This window comes from Dendrobates tinctorius, unplaced genomic scaffold (genome assembly GCF_039654945.1).
Source record: "Dendrobates tinctorius isolate UK_male_01 unplaced genomic scaffold, ASM3965494v1 ptg000016l, whole genome shotgun sequence".
NCBI classification, from domain to species: Eukaryota; Metazoa; Chordata; class Amphibia; order Anura; family Dendrobatidae; genus Dendrobates; species Dendrobates tinctorius.
Window position 1 is genome coordinate 31,417,660 of NW_027361684.1, and position 18,841 is coordinate 31,436,500.

The 18,841-nt window shown below is 46.5% G+C and overlaps 1 protein-coding gene across 1 annotated transcript in view; it reads left to right on the plus strand.

Moving 5' to 3' along the window:
• Positions 1-18,841, plus strand: part of LOC141078083 (3 beta-hydroxysteroid dehydrogenase type 7-like) — an 84,866-nt gene that overhangs the window by 49,476 nt on the left and 16,549 nt on the right. The window contains exon 4 of the mRNA XM_073564915.1: positions 16,834-16,933. Coding sequence (XP_073421016.1) covers positions 16,834-16,933 — 100 coding nt within the window. The remainder of the gene's footprint in view (positions 1-16,833; positions 16,934-18,841) is intronic.

Here is an 18,841-nt window from a genome sequence, read left to right on the forward strand (position 1 = left end):
GGTGGCCCGATTCTAACGTATCGGGTATTCTAGAATATGTCGCCGGGCGCGACTAATCAGAAAAGCGTGGTTCAAATCCCGCAGCAATTTTCGGACGGATTGCACCTGTCGCTGATTAGTCGCGGCCAGCCGGGTGCGACCAATCAGCGACGCGGGATTCGCGGCTGGACTGCGCCTGTCGCTGATTGGTCGTGTCCAGCTGGGTGTGACCAATCAGCGACGCGGGATTTCCGTTACAAACAGAGAGACAGACAGACAGAATTATGGTCCCGTTACACATAGCGACGCTCCAGCGATCCAGAGAACGATACAACCTGGTAAGGATTGCTGGAGCGTCGCTACATGATCGCTAGTAAGTTGTCAGATCTATTCAATGATGCAGCAACGATACGGCGATCCTCAGCGGTCGTTGGGACCTTGTCACACAGCAGCTATTCTGACAATACAGACCTTGATACACATGCTTCAATGAGGTCGCTCGTCATTGTTACGGCGTCAAACTCAACGATCATCACTGGCCAGCGGGACACCGACGATCAGAAAATGGCCAAGGACATTCGAGCATGATCAGCGAGATCACAGCGGGGGCCCGGTCGCCGCTGCGTGACACACGTAGCGAGATCGCTGGCGAGATCACTGTTGCGTCACAAAATCTGTGCCGTTTCAGCGATCTCATTAGCGATCTCGAGATGTGTGAAGTACCCCTTAGACCAGTGGTCCCCAACCTTTTTTGCACCAGGGACCGGCTTGAACCAAGACCATTCTTCCATGGCCCGGCAGGGCGGGGATGGAGGTGTGACAGGGGCGGGGCTTTGGTCATAAGGGGGCGTGGCTATGGACGCGGTTGTAGTTTAGCAGTGCATATTTATCATTTAATTATAACATTTTTAATGTGACTCAACTCACCATAGGTTTTGAATGAGTGGGAGCACCTGGCTTGTTTCTCTGTTTCAGTGGGAGCACTGGGCTACTTCTACTGATGACCGTCACTGCTAATGATGATTGGAACCTACAAGGAAATGGAGCATTGAGCACTTAAGAACAATTGTACTGGAGTACTGTACATGCTGATTATTTTCTAATCATCAGAAAATGTATGTGTGGTTCCCCCCGTCCAGCTCTGTGTGGCTCCCCCTGTTGTATGCATGGCTCCCCTGTCCCATCCTGTATACATGGCTCTGCTCCCACTCTCCCATCCTGTATACATGGCTCCGCTCCCATCCTGTATGCATGGCTCTGCTCCCACTCTTCTATCCTGTATACATGGCTCCCCTGTCCCATCCTGTATGCATGGCTCCGCTCCCACTCTCCCGGCCTCCCTTGTATATATGGCTCCACTCCCACTCTCCCTCCCTTGTATATATGGCTCCGCTCCCACTCTCCCTCCCTTGTATATATGGCTCGGCTTCCACTCTCCCTCCCTTGTATATATGGCTCCGCTCCCACTCTCCCTCCCTTATATATATGGCTCCGCTCCCATTCTCCCTCCCCTGTGTATATGGCTCCGCTCCCACTCTCCCTCCCTTGTATATATGGCTCCGTTCCCACTCTCCCTCCCCTGTATATATGGCTCCGCTCCCACTCTCCCTCCCTTGTATATATGGCTCCGTTCCCACTCTCCCTCCCCTGTATATATGGCTCCGCTCCCACTCTCCCTTGTATATATGGCTCCACTCCCACTCTCCCTCCCCTGTATATATGGCTCCGCTCCCACTCTCCCTCCCTTGTATATATGGCTCTGCTCCCACTCTCCCTCCCTTGTATATATGGCTCGGCTCCCACTCTCCCTCCCTTGTATATATGGCTCTGCTCCCACTCTCCCTCCCTTATATATATGGCTCCGTTCCCATTCTCCCTCCCCTGTGTATATGGCTCCGCTCCCACTCTCCCTCCCTTGTATATATGGCTCCGTTCCCACTCTCCCTCCCCTGTATATATGGCTCCGCTCCCACTCTCCCTTGTATATATGGCTCCACTCCCACTCTCCCTCCCCTGTATATATGGCTCCGCTCCCACTCTCCCTCCCTTGTATATATGGCTCTGCTCCCACTCTCCCTCCCTTGTATATATGGCTCGGCTCCCACTCTCCCTCCCTTGTATATATGGCTCTGCTCCCACTCTCCCTCCCTTATATATATGGCTCCGTTCCCATTCTCCCTCCCCTGTGTATATGGCTCCGCTCCCACTCTCCCTCCCTTGTATATATGGCTCCGTTCCCATTCTCCCTCCCTAGTATATATGGCTCCGCTCCCACTCTCCCTCCCCTGTATATATGGCTCCGCTCCCACTCTCCCTCCCTAGTATATATGGCTCCGCTCCCACTCTCCCTCCCTTATATATATGGCTCCGCTCACATTCTCCCTCCCCTGTGTATATGGCTCCGCTCCCACTCTCCCTCCCTTGTATATATGGCTCCGTTCCCATTCTCCCTCCCCTGTGTATATGGCTCCGCTCCCACTCTCCCTCCCTAGTATATATGGCTCTGCTCCCATTCTCCCTCCCCTGTATATATGGCTCTGCTCCCATTCTCCCTCCCCTGTATATATGGCTCTGCTCCCACTCTCCCTCCCCTGTATATATGGCTCTGCTTCCACTCTCCCTCCCCTGTATATATGGCTCTGCTCCCACTCTCCCTCCCCTGTGTATATGGCTCCGCTCCCATTCTCCCTCCCTTATGGCTCCGCTCGACTCCCCCATCCTCCCCCATCCTCCCCATCATACTTACCCTCACGTCGCTGAACTTCCTTCCCGTCGCTGCACGTCCCTGCATCTCGCGGCGCTTCAGCTTCTTCCTGTGCGGAGCGGTCACGTGATACCGCTCATTAAGGTCCATGAATATGGATGCCACGCCTATGGGAGATGAGTGGCGTCCATATTCATGACCTTAAATGAGCGGTAGCACGTGACCGCTCAGCGCTGGATGAAGCCGCCGCCGGATGAAGCCGCCGCGGGATGCAGGGTGAGTAACAGCTGCTGCACCGCCCCCCGGCTCCCCTTGTGTCCGCGGACCGGCAAGGGCACTGCAACGGCCCGGTGCTGGGCCGCGGACCGGCGGTTGGGGACCCCTGCCTTAGACGACAGGCGCTGATTGGTCACGGCCAGACCAATTAGTGACGCGGGATTTCCGTTACAGACAGAATTAGATGATTATATAGTAGATTGGTGAAACTACATCTAGAATATCCAGTTTTGGGCTCCATATTTTAGGATGTTCAGAAGTTAGAGTCAGTTCAAAGGCAGGCAACTAGATTATTACAAGAGATGTAAGGTATCTCATATGATGAGAGGTTGGAAAAGTTGGGCTTGTTAAGCTTAGAAAAAAGATGCCTCAGAGGAAATTGCATTTACATGTATAAATACAGCTCTGGAAAAAAATAAGAGACCACTTCCAAATATTCAGTGTGTCTGATTTTTCTCTTTATAGGTATATTTTTGAGTAAAATGTAAATTGTTTTTTTAGTGTACAAACTTCTGACAACATGTCTCCGAATTTCCAAGCAATTAATTTTGTTTGTTTTTTTCTGAAAAAGTAGAAATGGTCAAAATAAAAAAAACAGTGATTTCAGACCTCAAATAATGCTAAGAAAACAAGTTCATAATCATTTAGAAACAACAATACTAATGTTTTTAACCCCTTCGCGACCCAGCCTGTTTTTACCTTTCTGACCTGGCCAATTTTTACAATTCTGACCACTGTCCCTTTATGATGTAATAACTCTAGAACGCTTCAACGGATCCCACTGATTCTGAGATTGTTTTCTTGTGACATATTGTACTTTATGATAGCAGTAAAATTTCTTCGATATGACTTGCGGCTTTTTGTGAAAAAAATGAAAATTTGGCAAAGATGGAAAATTTCACAATTTTTCAAATTTTAATTTTTATGCCCTTAAATCAGAGAGTCATATCACACAAAATAATTAATAAACAACATTATCCACATGTCTAATTTACATCAGCACAATTTTGGAACCAATTTTTTTTCGTTAGGAAGTTATAAGGGTTAAAAGTTGTCAGCGATTTCTCATTTTTTCAACAAATTTTACAAAACCATTTTTTTAGACACCACATCACATTTGAAGTGACTTTGAGGGGTCTATATGATATAAAATACCCAAAAGTGACACCATTGTAAAAACTTCACCCCTCAAGGTACTCCAAACCACATTCAAGAAGTTTATTAACCCTTCAGGTGCTTCACAGGAATTTTTGGAATGTTTAAAAAAATTAACATTTAACTTTTTCTCAAAAAAAATTTACATCACATCCAATTTGTTTTATTTTACCAAAGGGTAAAAGGAGAAATTGGACTCCAAAAGTTGTTGTACAATTTGTCCTGAGTACTCTGATACTGCATATATGCAGGTAAACCACTGTTTGGTCACATGGCAGAGCTTGGAAGGGAAGGAGCGCCGTTTGACTTATTCAATGCAAAATTGGCTGGAATTGAGATCGGATGCCATATCGCATTTGGAGAGCCCCTGATGTGCCTAAACAGTGAAAACCCCCCACAAATGACACCATTTGGGAAAGTAGACCCCCCTAAGGAACTTATCTAGATGTGTGGTGAGCACGTTGAACCCCCAAGTGCTTCACAGAAGTTTATAATGTAGAGCCGTAAAAATAAAAACAATCTTTTTTTCACAAAAATGATCTTTTCGCCCCCAATTTTTTATTTTCCCAAGGGTAACAGGAGAAATTGAATCCCAAAAGTTGTTTGCAATTTGTCTTGAGTATGCTGATACCCCATATGTGGGGTTAAACCACAGTTTGGGTGCATAGCAGAGCTCGGAAGGGAAGGAGCGCCGTTTGACATTAAATGCAAAATTAGCTGGAATTGAGATCAGACACCATGTTGCATTTGGAGAGCCCCTGATGTGCCTAAAAAGTGGAAACCTCCCAATTCCAACCCTAACCCCAACACACCCCTAATCCCAACCCTAACCTTAACCCTAACCACAAACCTAACCCTAACACACCCCTAACCCTAATCCAAAACCTTAACCCTAACTTTAGCCCCAACCCTAACCCTAACTTTAGCCCTAACCCTAACCCCAACCTTAACTCTAACCCTAACACTAGCCCTAATGGGAAAATGGAAATAAATACTTTTTTTTAATTGTATTGTTTTTTCCTAACTAAGGGGGTTATAAAGGGGGGTTTGATTTACTATTTTTAGTGGGTTTTTATGCTTGGCAGCTGTCACACACTAAAAGACGATTTTTATTGCAAAAAAATAGTTTTTGCATCACAGCATTTTGAGAGCTATAATTTTTCCATATTTTGGCCCACAAAGTCATATGAGATCTTGCTTTTTGCGGGACGAGTTGACGTTTTTATTGGTACCATTTTCTGGCACATGAAATTTTTTGATCACCTTTTATTCCAATTTTTAAAAGGCAGAATGGACAAAAACCAGCAATTCGTGAATTTCTTTTGGGGGGCGTTTATACCGTTCCACGTGTGGTAAAATTGGTAAAGCAGTTTTATTCTTCGGGTCAGTACGATTACAGCGATACCTCATTTAAATCTTTTTTTTATGTTTTGGAGCTTTTATACAATAAAAACTATTTTATAGAAAAAATAATTATTTTTGCATCGCTTTATTCTGAGAGCTATAACTTTTTTATTTTTCCGGTGATTGAGCTATTTGTTGGCTTGCTTTTTGCGGGACAAGATGATGTTTTCAGCAGTACCACTTTTATTTATATCTGTCTCTTTAATCGCTTGTTATTCCACTTTTTGTTTGGCGGTATGACGATAAAGAATTGTTTTTTTGCCTTGATTTTTTTTAATGGTGTACACTAAAGGGGTTACCTAGTGGGACAGTTATATAGGTCGGGTCGCTACGGACACGGTGATACCAATTATGTGTACTTTTATTTTTTTTTATTATTTACATAAATAAATATATGCACAGCACTGTGTCAGATCAGCAATCTGACAGGCAGTGCAGGAGGCTTGCCGGCGCCAGCTCTCAGCAGGCACTGACAAGCCACCTCACTGAAGGACTTGGAAGGACCCAGTGGCCATCTTGGAGCCGGGAGTCTCCATGGAGACCACTGGAACAACACGATCGCATCACGTTGTTCTGGTAGGAGAGCGCAGGGAGCCCCCTCCCTGCGCAATTGTTCTCTATGCTGCTGTCAGTACTGACAGCGGCCCCAGAGGGGTTAAATGCCCACAATCGGTGCTAGCACCAATCGTGGGCATTGCTGTGGGGTGTCAACTGTCACATACAACTGAAACCCATACCCGATCACCGTGGTGCTCAGTGTGAGGCCACGGTGATCATGCCGCTGTACTAGTACTGCTGCACGTGGAAATGCAGTTCCCGTAGAGCAGTACTAGTATGGCGAAGGTCTGGAAGGGGTTAACTTAGGAAGAGTTCAGAAATCAGTAGTTTGTGGAATAACCATGATTTTTAAAAACAGCTTTCATGCTTCCACCAGTCTTTAACACTGCTTCTGACGCAAAAATTTAAGCAGTTCTTCTTTGATGGCTTGTGACTATCAATCATCCTCTTGATTACATTCCAGAGGTTTTCAATGTGGTTCAGGTCTGGAGAATGGACTGGCCATGACAGGGTTTTGATGTGGTGGTCTCTTAATTTCTGCCAGAGCTGTATACGAGTAAGTGTGGTCAGTACAAAGGACAGGCACATGACTTATTCTTTCCAAAGACCTTACTAGGGATCGGGGGGCCCTCATTAGGTGGGTGCCCCCTAGGTGGAAGAAAGGCAATTCAGGCAGCTAAATAGGAAAGGATTCTTTACCGTTAGAGCAGTCAGACTGTGGAATGACAACCACAAGAGGTATTAATGGAAGACACTACAATAGCTTTCAAAAAAGGGACGGAAGATTTCCTTGATACACATAACAATGTAAGTTATAGTTAAATTGGTGACAAAATATACAATTAGTGGAGAGAGGTTGAACTTGATGGACCTGTTTTTTTCAACCTATGTAACTATGTAACAATGATCAAAAGCCCAATAATTAGTAAATCATCCCCTTCTGCATCATACCTTAGTCAGTTCAATTTGTTTTTATTTTATCATTTTTGTTTCCTTCATTCTTTGCCATTATGGTTAGGGTTGTGGTTAGGGTTAGGATTAGGGTTGGGATTATGTTTAGGGTTGAGCTTAGCGTTAGGGTTGAGCTTAAGGTTAGGGTTCAGCTTAAGGTTAGGGTTGGGCTTAGAGTTAGGGTTGAGTTTAGGGTTGGGCTTAGTTTTTTTAAAGTATAACAAATTCATGACAATATGACAAAATATTCACTGACGTAATGTGACCTAATATCAGATTCTTTGGGTTCAAAATGCTCACGGGGTATCCTAACTTCGAAAATGGGGTCACTTGGAGTTTCTGCAGTTTGGATACCTTAGGGGCCCTGCAAATGAAGCATGGTGTCGGCAATCTATTTTATCCAGTTTGTGTTCCAAATTTCAAATATTACTCCTTTCGTTCCAAACCCTTACAATTGTCCAAACGGAACTTTTTGACTACATGTGGTGTATCGCTGTGCTCTAGATAAAGGGGTTAACAAACTGTGGAGTATACTTTTTGGTGTTACCTCTTGGAAAAGTGAAAAATTGGGGTTTAAGCAACATTTTAAAGGTAAAATTTTACATTTTTTTCATTCCACGTTGTATTCATTCCTGTGTAACACATGAAGGGTTAAAAAATTTAATGACACCAGTTTTGAAGTATTTGAGAGTTGCTGTTTTTAAATAGTATCACTTCTGGGAAGTTTCCAATATATAGGTGTGGCGCCCTCAGGAGTATGGTCGCCACAGTGGCATTGCCTTCCTCCTAGGGAGTGTGATGTCATGCTTGGAAGCAATAAAGGATCTCTCTGGCAGTTAATCACAACACACAACACAGCTCCCACTCCAGGCCAGCAGAGGGAGCTCTGAACCCAAAAACTGGGGGAAGAGCTGATCTCTGGGGGCCAGGAAGGGGAAATTTAGTTAGTTTGTGTGAGGAGGGCAACGTGTGTGGACGTGAGGAGAAGAGCTGGGGGATTTAGCAGAGAGTTCATGCTCATTCCCAGCTATAGCGCATGATCTGGAGCCCGGTATCCAAGGCTGTATGGACACTGATGGTCCTGCAACAGAAACCGGAGGAATAGGAAGCTGTAAATGCTCTATTCCCACATAAGACTCGGAGGCACAACAGCGACGTGTGAGCCATAAGAGAAAGGCTACAGCTGTCTGCCATATGAGGGAGTTCTAAAGACAATAATCAAGTGGAACTTCAGTGTAACACAGTACTGCAAGTACCTAAAACTAAGCACTAGGAAGGAGATTACACAACCCATCTGCCTAGAGAGATTCCTAAGTTGCTTCCAGGCTAGCCAGCTCCTGTGCCATCTGTAATCTGGACCCTGAACTGCATTTGCCAAGCAAAGTAAAGGTAAAGAAACTGCACCCTTTGTGTCCTTGCCTTCTTCCTGCAAACTCTCCAGCACTGCTACATCTCTATGCCAAACACTACACCCTCTTCCTCAACACCTTTCCTCATCATCTACTCTGCCCTGGGACTACAGCCCTGCCTGTGGAGGGCTACAACATCATTGCTGCACCACATCATCTGTCCTAGAGGATCTGTCTGCAGCGTTGGCTTAACACCTTCATTGCCGAACACCACAGGTGGCGTCACGAATCATTCACTCATAAACTTTATTCCATCACTTCATCCCTTTTACATGGGCGCCCAGGACCACGGACCAGGTCACCGCTGCTGTGACATTCCCTTCTGAGAGACCGGCCCGGTACCGAGTACCCCACAGCCCTGGGAGGGCGACCCATTTTGGCGTCACGAACAGGATTTATGGAGCCCGGTGTCCCCGGGTCCTGTGTGCCAGAGACTGTGTTGTGTGTCACAGACCGTCGGCGCCATGGCCGCCATTACCCCGCTGCTTGCCGTGTGCGGGAAGCCAAAGGAGCGGGCAGTCGTGGGCGGAGCCAGCCGAAAAGTGCGAAAAAGTGAAGTGCTGCGCGGGAAGAGGCCAGCGCGCGGGAAGTGAGAAGCGGAGGCCTGCAGTCCCGGCGTCCCCCGATCATCCAGCCTGCAGAGCAGCAGCCGGTAAGCCAGCGCAACCCAGGGCCTGGCCAAACCTTAACTAGGGGGGAAGAGAATGTCTGAAGCAAGAGCAGACGCAGCGGCGGATGCCACTGCAAACCCCACAGTGCTGCAAGCTGCAGGGCCCAGCACAGCTGCGGCTCCCATAGCGCCGCTGCAGCCAGCAGCCAGCGCTGCCTCCACAGCACCGCAAGAATCAGCACCCACCGCAGCGGTCCCCATAATGCCGCTGTCCATGCCCTATATACCGGGAGCGGCCTGGCTACCACAGTACTCAGGGGAGTCACATACCATGAGTGAATTTAAAGAGAGACTGTGCAGTTTGTATGAGGTGTATCCTCTGTCTGAAACCCAGAAAGTGAACATCCTTATTGGTCAGCTAACGGGTGCAACGCAAAGGGAAGTAAAAGCCTGGCAAGACACTGATAAAGAGACTGTTAAAAAGATTCTGGCTAAGCTCAGAAGCACCTTTGACACCCGCTCCGCAGCTGAAATAAAGATGAGATTCTTTGGGTGTAAGAAAAGAGTGCAGGACAGTATACGGGACTATGCTCTTAACCTGCAGGAGGCGCTGTGAGCCATCAAGCAGCTTGATCCAGACAGTGTGAAAGATGGAGACAGACTGTTAAAGGAGCAATTTATTGAGGGCCTCTTATCCAGTACCCACAGAGCACAGCTGCGCATCATAGCCCTACAGAACCCTGACCTAGACTTTGCAGACTTCAAAGACAGGGCTTTCCGGGTGCTGCATGAACCAAATGTCAGCCGTCCAGTGCCCTCTAGGCACCCAGCGATCACATACCATCAAGAAGCAGCATCTTTCCCTCTCAGCCCGGTGGAGGCTGATGCACAGACTCTGGACAAAGACCCTTCTGCCGAACTGTATCTTCAGGTCCAGGAGCTGACCAAAAATATGGCTGCACTTGCCAAAACTGTGCAGTCCCTGCAGGTGTCATCCAAGGAGAAGATCCAGCTGGCCTCCAGTCAAGAGGATGTCCCATGGCTACGGAAGAAGAGGATCCCGCCACGCCGAGGGAGAGACAACGATCGCTATGACCAGAACGGACGTCCCATCTGTCATCACTGCAACAAGGCAGGCCACATTGCAAGGTTCTGTTTTTTAAATGAGCAACCCCTGTGGCAGAGGGCCAACCCCCAGGAGTAGGACCACAAGGCCCAAAGAACTGGCGAGCCAGGTATGTTGGAGGGCGACCGGTCCTCCCAGTGGTGATTGACGTCATCCCCATGAACGCTTTGCTGGACACTGGCTCTCAGGTGACAACTATGCCATATATCCTTTACAAGCGGTATTGGGCTGACTCTGAATTTACTCGCGGCCCAAGTGATGAACTGACAGTAGTTGCCAGCAATGGTCAGTCTTTACCGCAAGTAGGATGTAAAGTGATTACTATTAAAGTGGGGCGAGTAGAGTTAAAATCTCAAGGTCTGATAGTTGTAGACATTGATCGACGAGAATGTAACCTAATGATGACCCTTGGTACTAATGTGATTGAAAATTGTCTTGCCGAGGTTATTGTTTTGTTGCAACAGGTGGCTGAGACTGCTGGTTCCAGTGAACAACGAGTCCTGCAGAAGGAGATCAAGGCCCTGATACAAAGACAGTAGGTAGAACTCTCTGGCGGAGAAATTGGCAGCGTCAGAGTGAGTGATCCTTTCCCCATTGCGATACCCCCCAGATGTGAAATGTTAATTTGGTGTCGGGCAGCCATAGGCCTCAGAGGAAAAGATTACCAAGCATTGGTAGAGTCAGTGTACTCTGATAGCAGGCCCACTGTCCTGACAGCCAGAGGGGTAGTTGATGTCCACAAAGGGAGAGTACCTGTACACCTCTTGAATTGTGGGGAGGAAGAGGCCACAATACCTCGGTATGCCACAGTTGCTAAGCTGCTTACTGTTAGTAACAATGCAATACGGGCAGCAGAGCCCTTGGTCTCATCCGACCAGGTTAAGGGCAATGGCTCTGTAAAGCAGCTGGAGGAGTGGTGTTAGCAGCTGCAAGTGGGAACTGACTCCACCCCTTCATACCAAAAGAGTGGGGTTTACCGAGTGACTCAGGAGTATGAGCGCGTATTCAGTAAACACCCTCTAGACTTTGGGAAGGCAAAAGGGGTTCAACACCATATCCCCACTGGAGATCATCCACCCATTAAAGAAAGGTACCGGCCTATACCCCCAACACAATATCAATGTGCCAAAAGTATGTTGCGGGAAATGAAGGTGGCTGGGGTGATCAGAGACAGTTGTAGCCCCTGGGCTGCCCCAATAGTCTTTGTGAAAAAGAAAGAAGGTACCATGAGAATGTGTGTTGATTGCAGAAAAATTAACAGCATTACACATAAGGATGCCTACCCATTACCCAGAATTGAAGAGTCATTAGCTACACTTCAAACTGCTAACTATTTTTCCACCTTAGATCTCTCTAGTGGGTATTGGCAGGTTCCCATGGCAGAGGCAGACAAGGAGGAAACAGTGTTTACTACACCAATGGGTCTCTGCGAGTTTAACTACATGCTGTTCGGGCTCTGCACTGCCCCTGGGACATTTCAGCGGCTAATGGAATGCTGTCTTGGACACAAGAACTTCGAGACAGTCCTGTTGTACCTTGATGATGTCATTGTTTTCGCCAAGACTTATGAAGACCATCTGAAGCACCTGGCTGAGGTGTTTGAAGCCTTGTCCCACTTTGGCCTGAAACTGAAGCCTTCCAAATGCCACCTCCTGAAGCCCAAGTTACAGTACCTCGGTCATGTAGTGAGTGCAGAAGGTGTGGCAACAGATCCAGACAAAGTCACTGTCATCCAGGACTGGCAGAAGCCCATCAACCTCCATGAGGTACGTCAATTCCTCGGGTTGGTAGGCTACTACCGAAGGTTCATTAAAGACTTCACTGAGATAGCCACGCCTATGCAAAATCTTCTGGTGGGCCAACCAAAGAAAGCCAGAAAGAAGAGTCCTACATTTGAATGGAATGAGGAACTGGAGAGGTCCTTCACTCGACTGAAGATGGCTCTCACAGGAGATGAAGTTCTGGCCTACCCAGATTATGACCAACCATTTGTTCTGTATACTGATGCCAGCAACGTGGGACTGGGAGCAGTACTGTCACAGGTACAGAATGGCAAAGAAAGAGTGATCTCCTACGCCAGCAGGAAGCTTCGTCCCACTGAAAGGAACCCTGACAACTACATTTCCTTCAAACTGGAGTTCCTCGCAATAGTCTGGGCTGTGACTGAACGATTCAAGCATTGCCTAGCTTCAGCCAAGTTTACCATCTTCACGGGCAACAACCCGTTGACTCACTTGGAAACTGCCAAACTAGGTGCACTGGAGCAGCGATGGATGGCCCGGCTGTCTAACTATGAATTCACCATCAAGTACCGAGCGGGGCACAAGAATGCCAACGCTGATGCACTGTCCAGAATGCCCAATCTGCCAGATGCAGGAGAAGACCCTGAGGCACTCGAAGAAATAGAGTTACCTGTCTTCCTCCGGCCAATTGCGGCCTAGCATGCCCAAGGAGTGAGAAACAGACGATCTAGCATGAAAGAGGCCACCCTAAATCCATTGCCCCATCATGACTGGGCAGAAACCCAGGATAGCGACTCCGCAGTCAGCCTGGTAAAGGAGCTACTGTCACAAGCTGACTCACGCCCAGCTCCAGATGCTCCTGAAGAAACCCAGCAGTTGTGGAAGGAAAGGGGCAGGCTGTTCCTCTATGAGGGAAAGCTGTGTCGGAGGAGTATCAATGTCCGCACTCATGAGTTGGTCTGGCAAGTGGTAGTCCCAAAAGAGGGAGGCATCAATGGTTTGGAAGCATACCACAATGGAGCTGGACACTTCGGATGGAAGTAGTTGGAGGCCTTGCTCCGGGAGAGATTCTACTGGGCTGGTATGAGGAAGGCCATTGAAAATTGGTGCCAGTAGTGTGGACAATGCAACCTGCGCAGGAAGAACCATAACAGCCAGCGAGCTCCTTTGCATTCAATAATAACCAAACAGCCACTCGAGTTAGTAGCCCTGGACCATGTGAAGCTGGTTCCAAGCCGTTCAGGCTACATTTATGCTCTTACCATCGTTGATCACTAATCGAGGTTCCTGGTAGTCGTGCCTGTCAAGGATCAAACAGCCAAGACGGCAGCCAGAGCATCCAACAGCACTTTTGTCAACCACACGGATATCCTGAGTGAGTGCTTACAGATCAAGGCCCAGCCTTTGAGGCAGAAGTGTTCCAGGAATCCTGTAACTTGTACGGTTGCAAAAAGATCAGGACAACACCGTAACATCCATAGACCAATGGCATGTGTGAAAAGATAAATCAGGTGGTGATCGATCTGCTGAAGACCTTGCCTTTGGAAGAGAGGAATCTGTGGCCAGAGAAGTTGCCAGATCTGGTCGACCTCTACAATCACATTCCTGTGAATTCTACCAACTGCACTCCAGCCTACCTAATGAGGCCTGGCAAGCTGCCTATTGATTTGGATATGGGAGTCCTTACACCTGAAGTGACATCACCAGATGCTGACTGGGATACGGAGTGGCAGCAACAGTACCGTAGAGTACAAGAGTGTGTAGAAAAGAGTCTAGCTCAGGCGAGACAAAAACAAGAAAAGAACTACAATCAGCATGCACCTGCAGTTCCCTTGTCACCAGGAGAACAAGTCCTAAAGAGGAAAAGAATGATGCATAAATTGGATGACCAATGGGAAGCTGAACCCTACACCGTCTTACCATCAAGCTTTGACAACACCAAAGTGTGCCTTATCAGTAAGGATGGAGGGGGAACCTCATCAGCAGTATCGAGGAATCATCTGAAGCTGTGCCCTGACCAACTAAAAGACAGAATGGAAGAGCAAAACAACCTTCAGCCCATAGAAGAAGAAGAAAAGGTCAGCACTGTACTCGGAGAATTCCCTGCAAATTGGACTAGAGCGAATCAAGCCATAGTGGTGCCAGTTTGACCTTTCCCCAACTGGTAGTGCAAGAAGAAGTGACTCAAGACCACCCTGAATATCAGGAAGTTCAGGCAGCGGATGTTACACCAGCAGTCGAGCCAGAGAACCTTTACCCTGCCAGTGGTGAATCTGTCATGCCCATGGTGAGTCTAAGAGTTCACAGACGGTTACTACCTAGTTTACCCACACCAATGCTATGTAGGTCTGTCCATAGTACCCAAGGTATTCCACCCCTAAGGTTCCGCATATAGATAAGTTTTGTAAATGTTAATATGTAAATATGCAACGTTTCAAGTTTTGTGCCTAGAGACTCTGTAAGACTTTTTAGATATTTTCTTTTGTCTCAATGGACAGTTGGACCACAGGACTATGTGTGGTCAAAACTCTACGTGTAAATAGTTTGCCAACTTGCTCAGGAATTGGACCATGGACATTGACACATGGACTAAACGTCAATAGGACTGTTTTTGAGCTTTGGTTTTTGTAATTTTTCATTTTTGAAATCTTGTTACAGTTACAATTGTTAATTTGTTAATATGTTTACATGTTTTCTCTTCAGTCTGGGAGTACTGAATTGCACTAGGGGAGAATGTGGCGCCCCCAGGATTATGGTCGCCATAGTGGCATTGCCTTCCTCCTAGGGAGTGTGATGTCATGCTTGGAAGCAATAATGGATCTCTCTGGCAGTTAATCACAGCACACAACACAGCTCCCACTCCAGGCCAGCAGAGGGAGCTCTGAACCCAAAAACTGGGGGAACAGCTGATCTCTGGGGGCCAGGAAGGGGAAATTTAGTTAGTTCTTGTGAGGAGGGCAACGTGTGTGGACGTGAGGAGAAGAGCTGGGGGATTGAGCAGAGAGTTCAGGCTCATTCCCAGCTATAGTGCATGATCTGGAGCCCGGTATCCAAGGCTGTATGGACACTGATGGTCCTGCAACAGAAACCGGAGGAATAGGAAGCTGTAAATGCTCTATTCCCACATAAGACTCGGAGGAACAACAGCGACGTGTGAGCCATAAGAGAAAGGCTACAGCTGTCTGCCATATGAGGGAGTTCTAAAGACAATAATCAAGTGGAACTTCAGTGTAACACAGTACTGCAAGTACCTAAAACTAAGCACTAGGAAGGAGATTACACAACCCATCTGCCTAGAGAGATTCCTAAGTTGCTTCCAGGCTAGCCAGCTCCTGTGCCATCTGTAATCTGGACCCTGGACTGCATTTGCCAAGCAAAGTAAAGGTAAAGAAACTGCACCCTGTTGTGTCCTTGCCTTCTTCCTGCAAACTCTCCAGCACTGCTACATCTCTGTGCCAAACACTACACCCTCTTCCTCGACATCTACTCTGCCCTGGGACTACAGCCCTGCCTGTGGAGGGCTACAACATCATTGCTGCACCACACCATCTGTCCCAGAGGATCTGTCTGCAGCGTCGGCATAACACCTTCATTGCCGAACACCACAGGTGGCGTCACAAATCATTCACTCATAAACTTTATTCCATCACTTCATCCCTTTTACATGGGCACCCAGGGCCACGGACCGGGTCACCGCTGCTGTGACATTCCCCTCTGAGGGACTGGCCCGGTACCGAGTACCCCACAGCCCTGGGAGGGCGACCCATAGGTCCATTGAAATCTGAATAGGACCCTAAAGAAGCAGGTTTTGTATATTTCTTAAAAAATGAAAATTGTTTCTTAGAGGACTAGAACTCTAGTGCTACCTACAGGAAGTAGCAATCCTAAAAGTCAATACTAAAAAAATAAGAAATTGCTGCTAACCTTTTAACAGCTCTAACACTCTAAAAAAATAAAATGACATTTGAAAAATGATGCAGTTGGAAAGTAGAGATATGGGAAATGTTTTTTATTAATTATTTTGGACAGCATGACTAATTGGTTTAAGGATATAAAGACTGAAAATTAGAAAATTGCGATTTTTTTATTATAATTGCATTATAATTGCGATATTTTCACAAATAAATGCAAGTCATGAAACAAATTTTGTCACTATCAAGAAGTACATTATGTCACAAAAAAATCTCCGAATCACTATGATACATTGAAGCGTTCAACAGTTATTACCTCATATAGTGACACTGGTCAGATTTCTACAATTTGGTCATTAAGATCAAATAGCTTGGTCTCTAAAAGGTTAATATGGCATTAATACCACGGCATGAAGTAGAGTTTAGCGAACTTGTTCGGATTTTGTCGCCAAATCTGAATTTGCCATATTCATGCCATATAGGTACCCTATTCGTGCTGAATATATGTTTGATGATTGGTTCAGAACATATTCGGTAATTTCTACTCCCATTGACTCTAATGACGTTCGGCTGTGTTTGACGAATATTGCAAAAACAATATTCGCTGCCGATCGTATTCGGAATCGAATCCGAACAAATTCAATCAACTCTATGCATGAGCACCATAAAAACACAACTAAAACACAATGCTGTATTATTTATTTTTTTGTGCTCACTTATATAGCTCCATTAATTCCACAGACTTTACACATATCATCATCTGCTTTTTTGTTCATATCATCTACAACAAAATGGAATAAAAAGTGACTAAATGATTGTATGTGTTCCTAAATAGTAGTTGTGAAAACTGCATAGACCCAGATAGAGCAGCCCACATAGAGCTCCATGAATGGATTAATATAAAGGTCCCTGGTTCTGACGGACTTAAGACTCAGTCTCCAAAACCTCTTTAATCGCTAACTGTAATTTTTTATTTTTATAACCCATTTATCCATGTTTTATTTTAAGAGTAACAGAAGACACCTTTTACCCTGGTGAACCCTTACTTTCATATGGAAAAACCAAGGCTCGAGCTGAAAAACTAATCCTGCTGGCTAATGGACAACAAGTAATGCAATGCATATATTATATATACAGTATATGTTTGGTTGCTATTTTTGGCTTTTATAATAGATTCACAAAGGACATTTATCACATATCTATAGGACCACTAGTGCATTGCTCTGCAGTTTCCAAGTGACCCGCTCTCCAATATAACTTAATTTCTCTGTGCTTGTGAAGTGTCAAAAAAACGGGACTTGGATCCTGTATATAGGTGATAAATAGAGATAAGCATGATAAGCATGTCACGCAAATTTAAAATTTCCTGAGAACTTAGAGTACAGTAAACGAAAGATATAAAAAAATAAATACTTATGCTCACATTACTACTCAATAGAGATGAGCGACTTTGCCTCCGAGAGGGTCGAGTCGGGTTTCGGACCACCCGACTTTACCAAAAGTCGAGTCGAACGAAATCGGCCGACTATCGGAAAAAATTGGAGTTTCGACCGAAACCCGACCCGACCCCAATGCAAGTCAATGGGAAATAAAAGTCGGCAGTGAGTGGAGGACAGTAAACACACCTACAGTGCCCATTTCAATGGCAATGACATCAATTCTTATTACTTAAGCTTGTCAACCTTAATTTACTTTATAATAATAGTAACGCATTGAAAACTGGGGGTTATTTGACTAAAGTTGAGGGGGGGTACATCCCAGTTAGGGAGGTTGAAAAACTGGCATATGTTGAGGTGCAGGCTGGACGTTCAGCAGCTGCAAATGGAGGAATTGGAGAAGTCTGAGGAAGAGGAGGACAAAGCGAGCCATTTTGCTGGCAACTTATGTGTCATCAGGGGAAGGTGGTACAAAATCCTTTGAAACCCAGGCATGGTTCATTTTAATGGTGAGATCACCTACGTTTTTGGTCGACAGCAGATTCCTTCTTTCTATCAGGATTGATCCAGAAGCACTGAAGAGTCTTTCTGATAGCACACTACCAGCAGGGCAAGCGAGCTCCTGTAAGGCATATTGTGCCAATTCAGGCCAGGTGTCTAGTTTACAGGCCCAGTAGTCAAAGGGGAATGAACTGTGAGGGAGAACATCGATAGGGGAGGAGAGGTCATTTTGAACCATAGTTGACAAGTGCTGTCTCCTGTCTGTTGCAATCGATTCAGTATTACCGGTCGTGTGAGCGGTACTCGAGAAATCAGTCCACAACATGGTCATGAAACCCCTGTCTCCAACGTCACGTCGGCTGTGTGCACCACGAACACCTCATCCATGTTGCCCAGTACGGCTCGTGGTAGAACCTGCACCGCTGCTGTGTGCTGGGAATGCCTCTAACAAACGGTTTACCAGAGTTGCTTGTTTGTTCGCCAATATTAGCTCTAGGTCCTCCTGTGGCATGATGTTCTGTAATTTCCCTTTATAGTGTGGATCGAGGATGCTGGCCAACCAGTAGTCGTCATCCTTCATAATTTTGGCAATGCGAATGTCCCTTTTTAGGATCCACAAGAGATAATCACACATGTGGGCCAATATTCCAGGTGTCAATGATGCACTGCCAGTGGTGGGTGGAGGAGCACTTTCTGCCAAATCCACATTCCTCCAGTCAAGCACAAACCCTGTACCTGACCTTGGCAAGCCAACATTTTCTCTTGCCCCCTGAGAAGCATCCTCCTCCCCAAAATAATCATCCCCCTCATCCTCCTCCTCTTCGTCTTCTTTCTCCAACTTGTCCAGGACAGTTCCCTGAGCAGAAAATGCCTGACTGTCATCAAGGCTTCCCTCCTCCTCCTCCTCCTCCGCTGCAGACGCCTGATCCTTAACGTGCGTCAAAGTTTGCATGAGCAGACGCTTAAGTGGGATGCTCATGCTTATGATGGCGTCGTCTACGCTTACCAGCCGTGTGCATTACTCAAAACACCGAAGGACTTTACAGAGGTCTTTCAGCTTTGACCACTGCACACCCAAC